This window comes from Platalea leucorodia, assembly GCF_965183815.1.
Source record: "Platalea leucorodia genome assembly, chromosome: 7".
Classification (NCBI taxonomy): Eukaryota; Metazoa; Chordata; class Aves; order Pelecaniformes; family Threskiornithidae; genus Platalea; species Platalea leucorodia.
In genome coordinates, this window is record NC_138829.1 from 50,674,591 (window position 1) to 50,688,611 (window position 14,021).

At 39.2% G+C, this 14,021-nt stretch overlaps 1 protein-coding gene across 1 annotated transcript in view; it reads left to right on the top strand.

The window, feature by feature from the left end:
* SLC1A2 (solute carrier family 1 member 2) overlaps positions 1–12,037 on the top strand; it is a gene marked incomplete at its 3' end in the record, with an annotated part of 28,444 nt that extends 16,407 nt beyond the window's left edge. The window contains exons 8-10 of the mRNA XM_082317412.1: positions 533–667; positions 8,225–8,456; positions 11,963–12,037. Of these exons, the coding sequence (XP_082173538.1) occupies positions 533–667; positions 8,225–8,456; positions 11,963–12,037 (442 nt within the window). The remainder of the gene's footprint in view (positions 1–532; positions 668–8,224; positions 8,457–11,962) is intronic.
* Between the last annotated feature and the right edge of the window lie 1,984 nt (positions 12,038–14,021).

Consider the following 14,021-nt stretch of genomic DNA (forward strand, 5'->3'; position numbering starts at 1 on the left):
TCTTAGTACAGCACTGGCTTGTACTGTGGGAGTTTTGGATACCAAGACTTTTACTCTTCTGTACTTAGTAATAGCCACTTTCTCTCAGCCATCACCTCACAATTCAGTCTTCAAATACCATAACTAAACAGAAATAAACCACCCTGAAAATTCAACCTGTAGCCACCAAACTTCAGCAAGTCTGGATGATCGAAACTCAGGATTCAACACACTGGATGTGTTGGTAGAGCTCAGAAAACAACACCAGGCCAAAGATTTGAATGTCGTAACCAATTTATAGAACTTAAAACTCTCAGACAACTCTCTTACAACTCTCAGAACAAACCCTATAGATCTGGCCTCCCCTAATAAATATTTTTGGAGAAACACAAGTGTGAAAACTATGGCCTGAGCTTACCATGATTTATCATATAGTCGTTAGTTTTCTGGGAAGAACTCATTAAAAATAAGACCTTCCTAATGATCACATGAGTTTGCAATGATAGTGTATGTACCTTTTCCTGCTACCCCCATTTGATTTTTGTTTTTGCAGTTTGACCGCCACCCTTGCAAGTGTTGGAGCTGCCAGTATTCCCAGCGCGGGACTTGTCACTATGCTTCTGATCCTTACGGCAGTGGGTCTCCCTACCCAGGACATCAGCTTGCTTGTTGCTGTTGACTGGCTTTTGTAAGTTGTGATGACTCCACTGCTCAGTGCAGAAAAAGTAGCGAAGTAATGCTTGTTCGTAGTGCTTTTCAGCCGTTGATCTTAAAGAACTATAAGACACTCTTCTACAGATGAAGCAAAGGAGGAAGTAGGCTATTTGATGAAGTAGGACACACTGAAAGCAGCTTCTCAGCTGGTATGAATTGTTGTAGAGCTACTGAAATCAGTTTCTATGAGCCAAGGATCTTCTTGTAAGACACTTGGGCTCATGCTCATATATTTTCTTCTTCCTTATGATGCCTCTTCATCACAGACATAGCTCAAGAGCAGTTTTCTCATCTTTGCTTTCACATTTCTGTTTCTTATCGTTCTGGTCTAAAATTAAGGATGAATGATGAAAATGCAGGTTCCATCAGGATGTTGTTATCAAGTTACAGGGTGATCTGGGCATTTGTAGTATCAAATGTTTTATGCTTGTGGTGGGGAAAGCCTATTTCTTTTTGTACAATAAAGTAAAATACTTTTAAGAAAGAAACTGTTCTAGAGCAGGATATAAACCAAAGACACATAAGAAAGCAAAGTGAAAAAGAGCAGGTCATTCCCTAGTTTGATTTTACTGACAGATCCTTCAAACTGGAACAACTGACTTTCATTTTCAAGGAGTTGAGATCAAAGACCTTCAGTGCCATTGCAGGTCCTCCGACAAGAAACAGTTAACTCACAGATAGTTTTCCAAGGCTTTTGTTCTTCAATGTTTGAATAAAGAAGCTGTAAATATAGACAGAGCATATGCCAACCCACATCCTTTCTCATGTTGTCATTTGACAATGTGGCTATCTTTCTGTCACTTGTGCAGAGCTGACAGGGACTCAGTAGTCCTCTAAGAGGCCTCTAGAGTCTTTTATATTGTCCTGTACTACTGCAGCACAGTATATTCTGGTCAACAGCCATCTCTCCCCTAGTATTCTTTTACGTAGGAAAGACATATGTTTCTCTTGTGCCAGCCATGGTGCCCAGAAGGGGAGATGCAAGTACCACTCAGTACTATTTGTGCATTTCCTCCTACACTAGCAGCCTCAGCTGCCCACTTGTGGTAGCTTTCAGTCCCAGATACCATACTAAAATTATGCAAGAAGGAATATCAGAGTTGAGAATATCAAGATAAAATAGATAATTATTTTTCTTTTATTATCTTTTGGCTTATTGAGAAGAATTCAAGAACTTGGCCCATCCTCTGACATGTATTTTGGATCTACTGCTATACTCCATCTGTTATTACCTATCTTGTCACTAATAGTTCTGAAGAATCATAGAATCATTAAGGTTGGAAAAGACCATTAAGATCATCGAGTCCAACTGTTAACCTATCACTACCAACTCCCCCACTAAACCATGTCCTCGAGCACCATGTCTACCTGTCTTTTAAATACCTCCAGGGATGGGGACTCAACCACTGCCCTGGGCAGCCTCTTCCAATGCCTGACCACCCTTTCAGTGAAGAAGTTTTTCCTAATATCCAACCTAAACTTCCCCTGGTGCAGCTTGAGGCTGTTTCCTCTCGTCCTATCACTTGTCACTTGGGAGAAGAGACTGACCCCCACCTCACTACAACCACCTTTCAGGTAGTTGTAGAGAGCAATAAGGTCTCCCCTCAGCCTCCTCTTCTCCAAACTAAACAACCCCAGTTCCCTCAGCTGCTCCTCATAAGACTTGTGCTCTATACCCTTCACCATCTTTGTTCCCCTTCTTTGGACACACTCCAGCACCTCAATGTCCTCCTTGTAGTGAGGGGCCCAAAACTGAACACAGTATTCGAGGTGTGGCCTCACCAGTGCTGAGTACAGGGGCACTATCACCTCCCTGGTCCTGCTGGCCACACTATTCTTGATACAATCCAGGATGCCACTGGGATTGGAAAAGACTCTTAAGATCATCGAGTCCAGGAGGTTGAATAGCACACAGCTCCAATTTCTGCTTCAGGGAAGAATGAAAGAGGAATTTACAGCTTGGGAAGGCAAAGGGAAAAGATGACTTACATATTTTATATATAACTGAATATCATGATATCACAACTCAGAATGGTGAAATGAGGCAGGGTTCAGCAGTCAGAGTACAGCTGGCATAGGGAAAAATGTGATATTCTGTGGATTTCTTATATTTATGAGGTCATGGTTGAAAACAGGAAAGCAGCATAGGAATCTGCAGCTGGGAGGAGGAGAGTAAAAGGAAGGTGCATACTCATTTTAAATATATGTTTTTGCTGGCTCTCAAAGTAAGGCAAATAGGTAGTTTTCTGCAGTTGGTAGGAGGATGTGCAAAAGGAGCCTGTGGTTTTTTTTGTTTTTGTAGGGAAATTTAATTTAAAAATATTCCTGTGGAATGAGCTCTGCTCACATTAGCAAACCTCAGAGCTGTAAGTTTACCAGCAGTTCTGATCCACTAGGAGGTGGTGCTTTTCAGGCTCGGCTTCAGCAGCATTATTACCGCTGGCTCATCCGACCCTACTTAGGAAATAAAGACGTCTGTACTGTGGAGCTGTAGCGGTGAGGAATGTATGTATAGGAAGGATAGTACTTCTGAAAGAAATATTTCAAGGTATTTTTCTAAAATAAATGCCAGGCAAAAGAACCTTTCAGCATAAACGGTTGGGTTTGGATCCTTCTGGCCCAACAATCAGCAGTGCAATTGCAGCATGATTCAGAATTGAAAGGTAGAGGGACAAGGGAAAAGAGATAAAAAAGGACATGAAAAGCTCTGTGTCATGCCACTAGTGCTATGAAATTAAGACAAAGTTTGTTGGTGGAAGTATTGTGCTAATTAACGTATGTCAACAGCTTTATTTTCCATCTTCCAGTGGTTCTGTTGTGGTAGCCACGATGATCTAATGAGATATAGAAAATGATGCTGCTGACATTGCTGATGTTAGGAAAAGGGACACAAGCTAACTTTTGAGCAAGCTTTTGGGCACACAAACCAGACCTAAAGAATATCTGAAACAAAAGGTCATAAAAAGATATTTTCTTTACTTACAAACATTGTCGTCTTCCATTTCTTTAGATCATCAAATAACCTTACAGCAGTATTTCTAACAAAATGTAGAAGAGAAAGTTAATAAAATATTTAAGACCCAATTCCAGCCACTTTTCTGGAACCAGTGTGTAAATGCAACCAGCCATGCAGAAATATTTGGAATAGCTCTTTTATAACATTTCAATTCCAGATAATGAAAGCTTTTAAAAAATGTCCTACTCTATGAGTTTTTCAATATTTCTCATGAAAGAAAATATCAGAACATCAATTGATTTTACAATACTACTATCATCTGAAACTGTGGTCTTACCAAAACCAGTTTTGCCCTATTTGGTCATGGTGTAACACAAAGCTGACTTATGATTGTCCTTAAACTTGGCTCTCTCTCCTTCAAATTGGAGCCAAAAGGTTTCTCTGTCGATTTCTTCTCAAGCCTCTCCAATATCTAGAGATTAGGTTGCTCAACCTTTCCCCCTCCCACACGTACATACACAGTGTGAGCTCTTTCACCAGGGAAGTTTCCCAAGATTTCACAACTCTCATAGTTTCTCAGTTTAAAACTAAGCACAACACAGCAGTGACATTTAATAGGACAGTAATTATATGCCAACAGCTGGAATAAAACCAGCTTCTTTTGCTCTAGCCAGAAGCTGGCTGCTTTCCAGATCTGAGACTGACAAGCTTAGCAAATATCATAGCACAACCTCAAATACACTGGTATTTTGCAGTGAAGAGAGAGGAATTAGAGAAAATGGGCTTGGACTGCTGATCTGGTATTTAAACCTTCATTCAGTAACTCAGAAAAAGATTGCTTGAGTTCTGAGACTGTTCCTTGGCTTAGATCTAAATTCAGAATATTCAGACCCTCTTGATGTTTGGATGTTACGAACAGGGCCTTATATAAATCAAACCAAACTATAGAAAACAGGAGGTCTTTCCTATAATGACAGGAGGTAAGGCAAGTTAAACATGTCACCTGGTCTTTGACTTAGCAGGTGTGCTAAGGTTGATATACTAGTTTTTCAAGCTTTCAGGGAGCAGGAGTAACTTTTTTGCATACTAGCATGCTATACAGGTACTGTGACATTAATAGCAAGGGGGCTTGATTCAGTTCTTCTCATTCCTATTCCTTTCATCTACATTGTTAAGCTTCCAGTTCTTCTGTTTTATGCCACTTTGAGGAAATTAGGCATTAACCCTTATCAGGATTTAAAGAATTACTTCCCAATTATTCCAAAGCCCAGTTCAGTTGGCTTTTGAGAGAGAACTTTGACTTTCAGTCCCATTATTCCTCTCAGAAGCTGTTATGGACAATGCAGAAGTAGCTGTGTTGGGGCAAGTCATTTACTAGACTGCAACTTTCCTATATTGATTTTGTTTACATCATTCCAGCATAGCTGGAATTAATTGGTTGGTTGTTTTTAGCAAAAGAGTAAGTACAGTCTTCTTTGTTCTTCTTAGGGTTTTCTTTGGCCCAAAAGAGGTCAGTGGCACTTTGCTGTTGATTCCTGACAGCCAAGACTTTGTCCTTTCTATTGTAAGGAACTTACTTGTTTACTTCAGTTCACACAGTATAGCATGTTTTGCAGCAGTGTGCAGTTTGCATTGCTGAATCTCTTGCTTCATAGTACATACATATGGGCTGGAGCATCTCCTCAAATTACCCTTTCAGAATTTGAACTGTGCCTCAATTATATTTACGTATTCTCTTCACCTTGTTTTTTTGGCATCCTATACTATCCCTCCATCATCTGGCATCAGTGAATCCTTTCAAAATTTAATACCACTCATCATACAAAAAAATTTAAGCAGGTGTTCTTTTTGTGGAGCTATATTGCCAGGTTCAGTATATTTAATGATCTTAATTAAAAATTATGCTTGGAAAGTCATATTTTCCTATTCCGCTGCTCTGACCAAGTTTAAAACATTCTTCACAGGCATGGGATGAGAACTTTATATAGCATTTCATATCTGTGAAGTAAAACTGGAAGGATATTTTCCTCCTATGGATTGTTGGGTTTTTTGTTTTTTGGGGAGATTATTGGAGGGGTTTTTTCCTTCTGGGTATTCTTTTGATGACAACAAAATAAAAATGAGCTGCTTCAACTAAGATATTACACCACAAACTCCAAATATGTAAACATGATAACGTAGAGAAGGAGAGGAGAAACTTGAAAGGGAATACAGTTCCACAGCTGGGAAAGGCAGATTTACAGATATTTAGAGGCCATGAATAGGCATGTGTAATGCATGTTTATCAGTTTGGAATTTCTATATTTAGGGTTTTTTTCTCAGTGTTCTACAGGAAAAGGAGTTGTCACACAAATCTAGTACCAGAAATACTAGAAAGGGTGTTTTCAAATTAATCACTGTCACGGGAAATGAGGTCTTACATGCTGGCTTTTCTCTCACTTGGCAAATGTTCACACTGTTCAACCTGCCCATTTTGTGTAAATGAGTCTTCATGGATATACCTCTGAGAATTAATCAGTGTAATTGCTTCTCTGACCTATTTCACAAAGCTAGATTCAGTTGCTGCAATACTTTAAATTACAGCCCTTAGTCAAAAGGTTTTTAAGGGTCTTATGTTTAGTTCAGATATGAAGAGGCAAATTAGAATCATATAGAATCATATCATAGAATGCTTTGGGATGGAAGGGACCTTTAAAGGTCATCTAGTCCAAACCCGCTGCAATTGGCAGGGACATATTCAACTAGATCAGGTTGCTCAAAGCCCCATCCAGCCTGTCCTTGAACACTTCCAGGGATGGGGCATCTACCACCTCTCTGGGCAACCCGTTCCAGTGTTTCACCACCCTCATCGTGAAAAATTTTTTCCTTGTGTTTAGTCTAAATCTACCCTCCTTTAGTTTAAAACCATTATCCCTTGTCCTGTTGCAGCAGGCCTTGCTGAAAAGACTATCCCCAGCTTTCTTGTAGGCCCCCTTTAAGTATTGAAAGGCCGCAATAAGGTCTCCACACAGCCCTCTCTTCCCCAGGCGGAACAACCCCAGCTCTCTCAGCCTTTCCCCATAGCAGAGGTGTTCCATCCCTCTGATCATTTTTGCGGCCCTCCTCTGGACCCTCTCCAACAGGTCCATGTCCTTCCTGTGCTGAGGACTCCAGAGCTGGATGCAATACTCCAGGTGGGGTCTCACCAGAGCAGAGTAGGGGGGCAGAATCACCTCCCTCAACCTGCTGGCCATGCTTCTTTTGATGCAGCCCAGGATACGGTTGGCTTTCTGGGCTGGGGGAGCACATTGTTGGCTCATGTCCAGCTTTTCATCTGTCAGTACCCCTAAGTCCTTCTTGGCAAGGCTGCACTCAATCCCTTCATCCCCCAGCCTGTACTGATACTGGGGATTGCCCTGACCCAGGTGCAGGACCTTGCACTTGGCCATGTTGAACCTCATGAGGTTCACACAGGCCCACTTTTCAAGCTTGTCCAGGTCCCTCTGGATGGTATCCGGTCCCTCAGGCATATCAGCTGCACTGCTCAGCTTGGTGTCATCTGCAAACTTCCTGAGAGTACACTCGATCCCGCATTAGATTGTAAATGATTTCAACGTGTAATACAGCCTATCTGCAGTAGGAAAAAGAGCAGGAGCCCATAGTCCTGCAGTGCTCTGTAAGACTATCTCCCATTTTTGCAGAATTTTGGGCAGGTTTGGGGCAGAATTCTGAAATCAAGGAAAATCCACAAGCATGAGTTCACTGCTGACAGATAGAGCCACACTCTAAAAACAAGACAGGAGAAAGGTAGCATCTCTGCCCAATGGCATCCTGTCTAGGAAGTGCCAACAAACACATTTTAAACAGAGCATGTGAGCCTCTGTTGGCACCCTCCTACAATGAGGGGCACTCGTTCCTCACGAGGTCATTTTGTAGGCCATGACCTATTTTTTGGCTGGCTCATGTGCCAAGCTCTGGCATGCAGTAGTGTCAGTGGGCTTGTTGCCGTTCTAACAGATGACCATCTGTAAAGATGGTGCCAGGAGATGAGCTTTGATGGCCTGAGCCTTATGGAGGTATTTATTTCAGGCATTATTTTTCCCCATAGTTTGCTCACTGAGAATAAAGGGAGAGGCCATTTGTTAATCTGTCCCAGAAATGAGAACACTTCATCAGATCCAAAATCCTTTTCTCTGGCTTCATTAAGTTCAGTGCTCTGATAAATTCAGATTAAACAAAGGGCAATGATGTGAGCCTGGCACCCTGACATTGAAACCTCCAGCTCCAGAAGCAGGCGCTGGGAAGATCTGTACGCACAGCTCTGCAGTTTGGCTGTGTCTCTAGTGCGAGTTCTTTGCCAAAATCCATGAGTATGAGCAGCTGGGACATAGGAGTTTGCACATCCTCCCTGTCTGAACAAGTCCTCTGGGGAAACAAGCTTTTTTCAATTTCACTTGAAAGCTCCCATCTCTCTGTTCTAAAGATGCCTTAAACTTCCTGAAATAAATGCAGTAACTGTAACATTAACAAGGCTGCCATGCCCTGTTTTTTCTTCTTCTCATGCCATTCAGCCTCTGCCTTTTGCTTCTTTTGTAGGGACCGGATGAGAACATCAGTCAATGTAGTGGGGGATTCTTTTGGTGCTGGCATTGTTTACCACCTTTCCAAGGCAGAACTTGACACCATTGATTCCCATCATAAAGGGCGTGAAGACATTGAAATGACCAAGACTCAGTCAATCTATGACGACATGAAAAATCATAGGGAAAACAACTCAAACCAATGTGTTTTTGCAGCTCACAACTCAGTCATAGTAGATGAGTGCAAGGTACCTTTCACATTTATGGATATTGAGACATGTATATAGCACTGCATGCTTTGTTTTATCTTATTTTTTAACCTGCATGTATTTTTCAAGTCGTTCTTCGAATAACAATATGACAACAAGGCCCATGAACCGCAGACATTTTGAATGAGTTTGAGCAGTTCGAAAGATGTTTTTTTTTCACTCTTCTTAAAAGTTGTCATTTGAGGGGAAAAAATCGTGTACATTGTTTACATATCAAAGGGCAAGATGCAGCGTATTATGGAATATGCCAAGACACAGAGAATATGGCATCACCTTCTATGGACAATTACTTAATTTTCTATGGCAACAGAGAACTTAATTGCCAACCCAAATGGAGGATGGCTGCAATTCAGATACAGGTGGTGTCATTTGCTAACTGCCTTCCATGATATGCTGTTCAGAGATGAACATGTTGAAGGCACTTTAGCATCAGAATGCTCCTGCACTCTTACAGCATGCTTAGGCTTTGCTTCTGTCATCATTCCTGAGTCATTAAGACACAAACATCGTATTCTCTCTCTAATCCTTGCTGTAACTAACATGGATTATTAATAGTCATAATAGCATCTTGATCAGAGCAAAGTGAGCTTCAGAAACCCTACCAGGTTGAATGAGAAAACAGTTGGGGAGGTTAGTGGTTAAAAGTTTACTAAGCACCCACCATTAAGATGGGGCAGTTTAAAATCAAGGGGGAGTTTTTGAAAAGGAGGAGAAAGAGAGTGAAACAAGCTGGAACTTTTAATTTCATAGTCTTTTTTTATTTATTAATACTCTGATCTGATCCTATACACTGTCTTTGACGCAGTGAATTTGCCAGTGAGCCTACCTTAGCCAATTACCCAAACAGATCCTCTTTCATCTTCCAGTTGCCACAACTGAGCCAGTATCTAACTGTGAATGCCTACACTAAGTCCAGTAGCAGATCACTATATATTGGAAATACAAGTCCTATTCTATCACTTTCACCTGTCTCCAGCCTGGCTGGAAATGTTTTTTAGAATATATTTTTTTCTAATGCTTACTTTTCTAGTAATTTCTAGTAATGTCAGGCCAACCTTGAATTTCCAGGGGAAAAAGTAATACTGAATTCAGGAAAGAAAAAACTTTCGTCTTACCCTCAATTTTTCCCTGAATCTTCCAAGTTTTTAATAAAATGATTTTTTAAATTAAAACAAACATTTTGTTCTGGTATGGCTCTCTCCTTTCTCTTCTGACCCACTCTTTTTCCATGAGAAAAATTAAAGAAAAAAAATTTTGAAATGGAAATGCTTACACAAAATTTAAAAATGTCATTAATTTATATTTCTCAAAAAAGGAAAGGACACAGAAGAGATAGATAAAAATTTGAAGGAAAAAAGAAACTCCCTGAAAAGAAAGATCTCATTTGAGAAAAGATTTTTTTCATTAAAAATAAGCACACGTGCACACATACACACTTTTTGGTTAACTTCTTTTAGAACTTTTGGAAAACTGTTTTTCAGTGAAATAGGCTATGCTAATTTCAGTGGATTTAAGACAAATTCAGCTACCATATATCAGTCTGAATCAGGTTCATGGAACTGAATACTGATAATTTTGTCTCCTTACAGCCTCTCAGATTTGCACAGAGAACCAAGTCGAGCTAGAAAGTCGTAGCCTGTTGATGCAATACTTGCTGCATTTTCTTTTCTCCTTCAGTTTCTCTTATCATTTCCCTCAGTTGAGGCATTAGCTTACCTCAGAAAACATGGATTAATGGTGCAGTATGTCATCCTAAGCAGACCCTTTAATTAAAATTTCGGACCAGTGATTTATGAGCTAAAAGCACTTGTGCTTTTTCATTGGTTTAGGTTTGCTCTGCTTGCGATCTCATTTTGCACTTTTAAACTCATGAAAAGAGCCAGGGTTTACTGGATTGAGCACAAGACTGACTTTGAGTAGGTCACTTGTCTTGTCCATGTGTCTGTCTGCAAGTTGTCAAAAGGGTGTGATGTTACAGTCTACTTTATAATCTGTGAATATATGCTGACATTTGCAAAGCATTTGGATCATGTTGAAGTGGTCTACAGCTCTCAATTGTTAGAATAGCAAAAACAACAGAGTGGAGAATGTGGGGCTTCAAAACAGACAGCTGTTAAATCTGAAGAGACATCTCCTCATCCTGTTAAACACACTGGTGGGTTGAAAAGCTCGCTGCAACTCTGGTCAGAATTTGGAAAAGCTAATCTACTAGCATGTCCTTTCTATTTACTTTCTGTAATATAGTCCATGTATAGTTTATAATTTTGCATGGTCAATGTATATTTTTATTAAGTAGTTCACCTTTATATGGGTGTAGAGTGGTTGTTATTGCACGATATTTTTGTATTTTTTTACTATATTTCACATGACTCTATGTGATTTTCATTTCTGAATAAGCTGTTCATTCCTGTATTAGCATGTTTCCCCCTTTCAGTTATCTAAGAAAAAGCTTGACTTTGTTTAAAAAAATCAGTGCATTTTGTCATGTTTCCATGTCCCAATGCTTCCATGCATCGAGTTTATCCAGCATGGGGAATTTCATCTCTGTCTTTAAGTTTTCATTTGAAGCCGAGGATGTTAACTTACAAGGTAAGTTAGGAAAGAGTGAGCATTTAGAATTAAATGAAAGGTTCTCTCACAATTACAAAGATCTAGATGACTTTTGTAAAGTTAAATTGACATTTTACCTTTTTAAATTTGTTGAAGTCATTTGGTTGGAGCTATCTTTCTTGAAGCATGGATTTATTTATAGTGATTTCAGGGATGAAAGGCCAGTGTTTACTGTAAGTTGGTAGATCACTATAGGTCTTCTACCATACTTAAAAACTAAAAATTTTAGCACATATGTTTACAGGCAAGAGTGATGTTTTCCTGTACTTTGTGTGAGACAAACATAGCATTGCTATGAATTTTTGGTCGGACTATAGTCAAAATCTTTCACTACATCATTGTTAGAAATAGTGGTATGATGAACAATACTTTCACAGTGTATCTTTTCCTCCATTTCTTTAAAGGTGGTGTAATTGTAGGTGAGTTTGTGTAGATACACATCTATGAGTATGTATATATAATACATATTTTTCATGTCATTGCATCAGCTATCCTGCTTTGCTAAGGAATTCCACTGAAAAAATATTACTTTCTACATTAAAAAAGTAATCTGTTTTTGAAATAATCCAGAGAAATCTATAGGAGATAGAAAGGAGTAGAATCTGAAATATTTATTTTAAAAAACCTACAGCAAAGGCTAAGAAAATATGGAACTTTTTTCCTACTGCTAATGTTTCCTAGTCAGTATAATAAATTGAACAGGAGTCTCACTATTTGGGAGTGTTGTGAATTCTGAATAAATGCATTTTACATATATAATAAGACATGGTGTATGTAATTCCTGTAAATATCATGATCTTCCATATAAAACTCATGACTTTTCTTGTCAAAGTGCCTTGGCCTTTAAGTCAGTTGTTAATGATAATTACTTGCAGGTAACACTGGCAACCAATGGCAAATCTGCAGACTTCAGTGTTGTTGAAGAGGAGCCTTGGAAACGTGAAAACTGAGGGAAGAGATTCCTAGCTCCATCTTTAATAAGCCCTGAAGCTATCTTCTGGCAAAAGATATCACGATTAAAGAAGATTTCTCTTTTTTCCTATTTAACATCTACAGTTCCTGCTTACTTAATTTCTTAACTGAAACTTAGCAAAGATCTCATCAAGTCATTGTAGTGTCTTTGCCAAGCAATGATCCATAACCATCTGTCTCCCTTGTGTTTGGATGATGCAGCTGGAGAATACTCCATGCAGTGCAATGTGCTCTCACCCGCCTCCCCTTTCATTCAAGACACAGAGAATGTAAATGCTGCAAAATGGGAAGATCAAAGTGCCAGTATGGTTCACTACAGGGACTCAGGGTCACAAATATACAAGAGAAACATAACACCATGTAAACATTCAAGTGTTTTGGTGACTCTTGTGGCAAACCTGATCTATTTATCACTGTATGGCTAAAATATCTTTTGAAAATGTCCATAAAGATTTCTATTTGTTTTAATAGTAACAAGCACTGTATTTTTGTGCTTAGTTGTACTTTAAAGTGAACTTAGATTCAAGGGCAAGATTAATGTATAGAAGTCAATAAATTATCCCAGACATTTTGTTAGATCAGTACAACTAATACATACCATCAAGGCAAGACCTTAGATTTGTATGTGCATGTGATGCGTTTTTATCCACTGTCCCAGGGCAGATGCAGCCTTTATTTTATGATGGGGCTATGCTCCTTTGTGACCACAATATATCATATAATACAAGGCAGTATTATTGCAGGGGTGCTAGTTCCTTCACTAAATCTATGCCTGATGTACAAAATACAGAATATCATGGGCTCAGTTATGCCATTCTTAATCAAAGTAGGTAGCACCTTACTATTCACCCTGCTCCACTGATGTCAGAGGAATTCCTCATGTGGATGGGACTATTCAAGTAAGGTACTACTAAGATTGATCACAGATGTCATGATTGGGTACTTGATAATGAGCTATAAACGAATTCTGAATCCATTACTCTAAGAAACTGAGTGTTTTGAATGTGATCATCGGTACCATTTGGTATGAAGTGAAAGCCATCTTTCAAGTATATGTCATATTTCAGAGAATGGCTAAATCCTGAATTCATTGCTAAGCCAAATTCCATATAAGGTTAATAGAATTTGGCCAGGGTTAGGACTGAATGAAGAATAAACCAGAATTTCAGGATTTAGACCAGTACATTGAATATACATCTCTCTATCTTCTGCAGAGTAACAACTCATGTAACTCTCTAATGTCAGAGAAAAGTTTCTTAGAGCACATGGCATCTGAATTAATGAGATGGTGTTTTGTCAACATAGTATAGCTGATTCATCCTGTCAGAAGAAATTACAGTCACAATAATTACCCTGTGAAGTGTTTTTAAAGGTGCTTGTTAATACTCAGCAATTTTAAGACACTGGTGAATGCCATTATACTATTAGCAATGTTCCATAGCAAAGCTGAGCCGCGTGGCCTTGGGAGGCTCTATCCACAGAACAAGCTTTGTGCAATTTCTGGGGGAGCTCTCAGAGGTTCTCAGAATGAATCAGAATATGAGCATACAGTGAACTTAAAAATGGCAGAAAACAGAGTTGAAACATTTATGGAAATAGGCCATTCGGTGTCTGTGCTCAGACCTGTCATGGGTTTAAACAGGAATAATGTGTTTAACTGTAGAGTGGTATTTGGCTCTGTAGAAGCTATTAAAATATAAATATAATCTACTTTTGCTCATCTGCATTAATATAAATATCTCCGAAAATGCACATGGACCTGAGTCAGCCAAGGCTACTTGTATGATTAATGTGCAAGATCAACTCCATTGTCAGAGTCTCTCTCATTTAAGCATTTGTTGTTGTGGAATATTTTTCTTGCCATTGTATTTTTGGCCTCACTTGCATGCCATGGCTACAATCCTAAGCAAAATGGCCTATATAATTGAAGAAATATTGAACCACTGTGAATTCTGTAGGCCT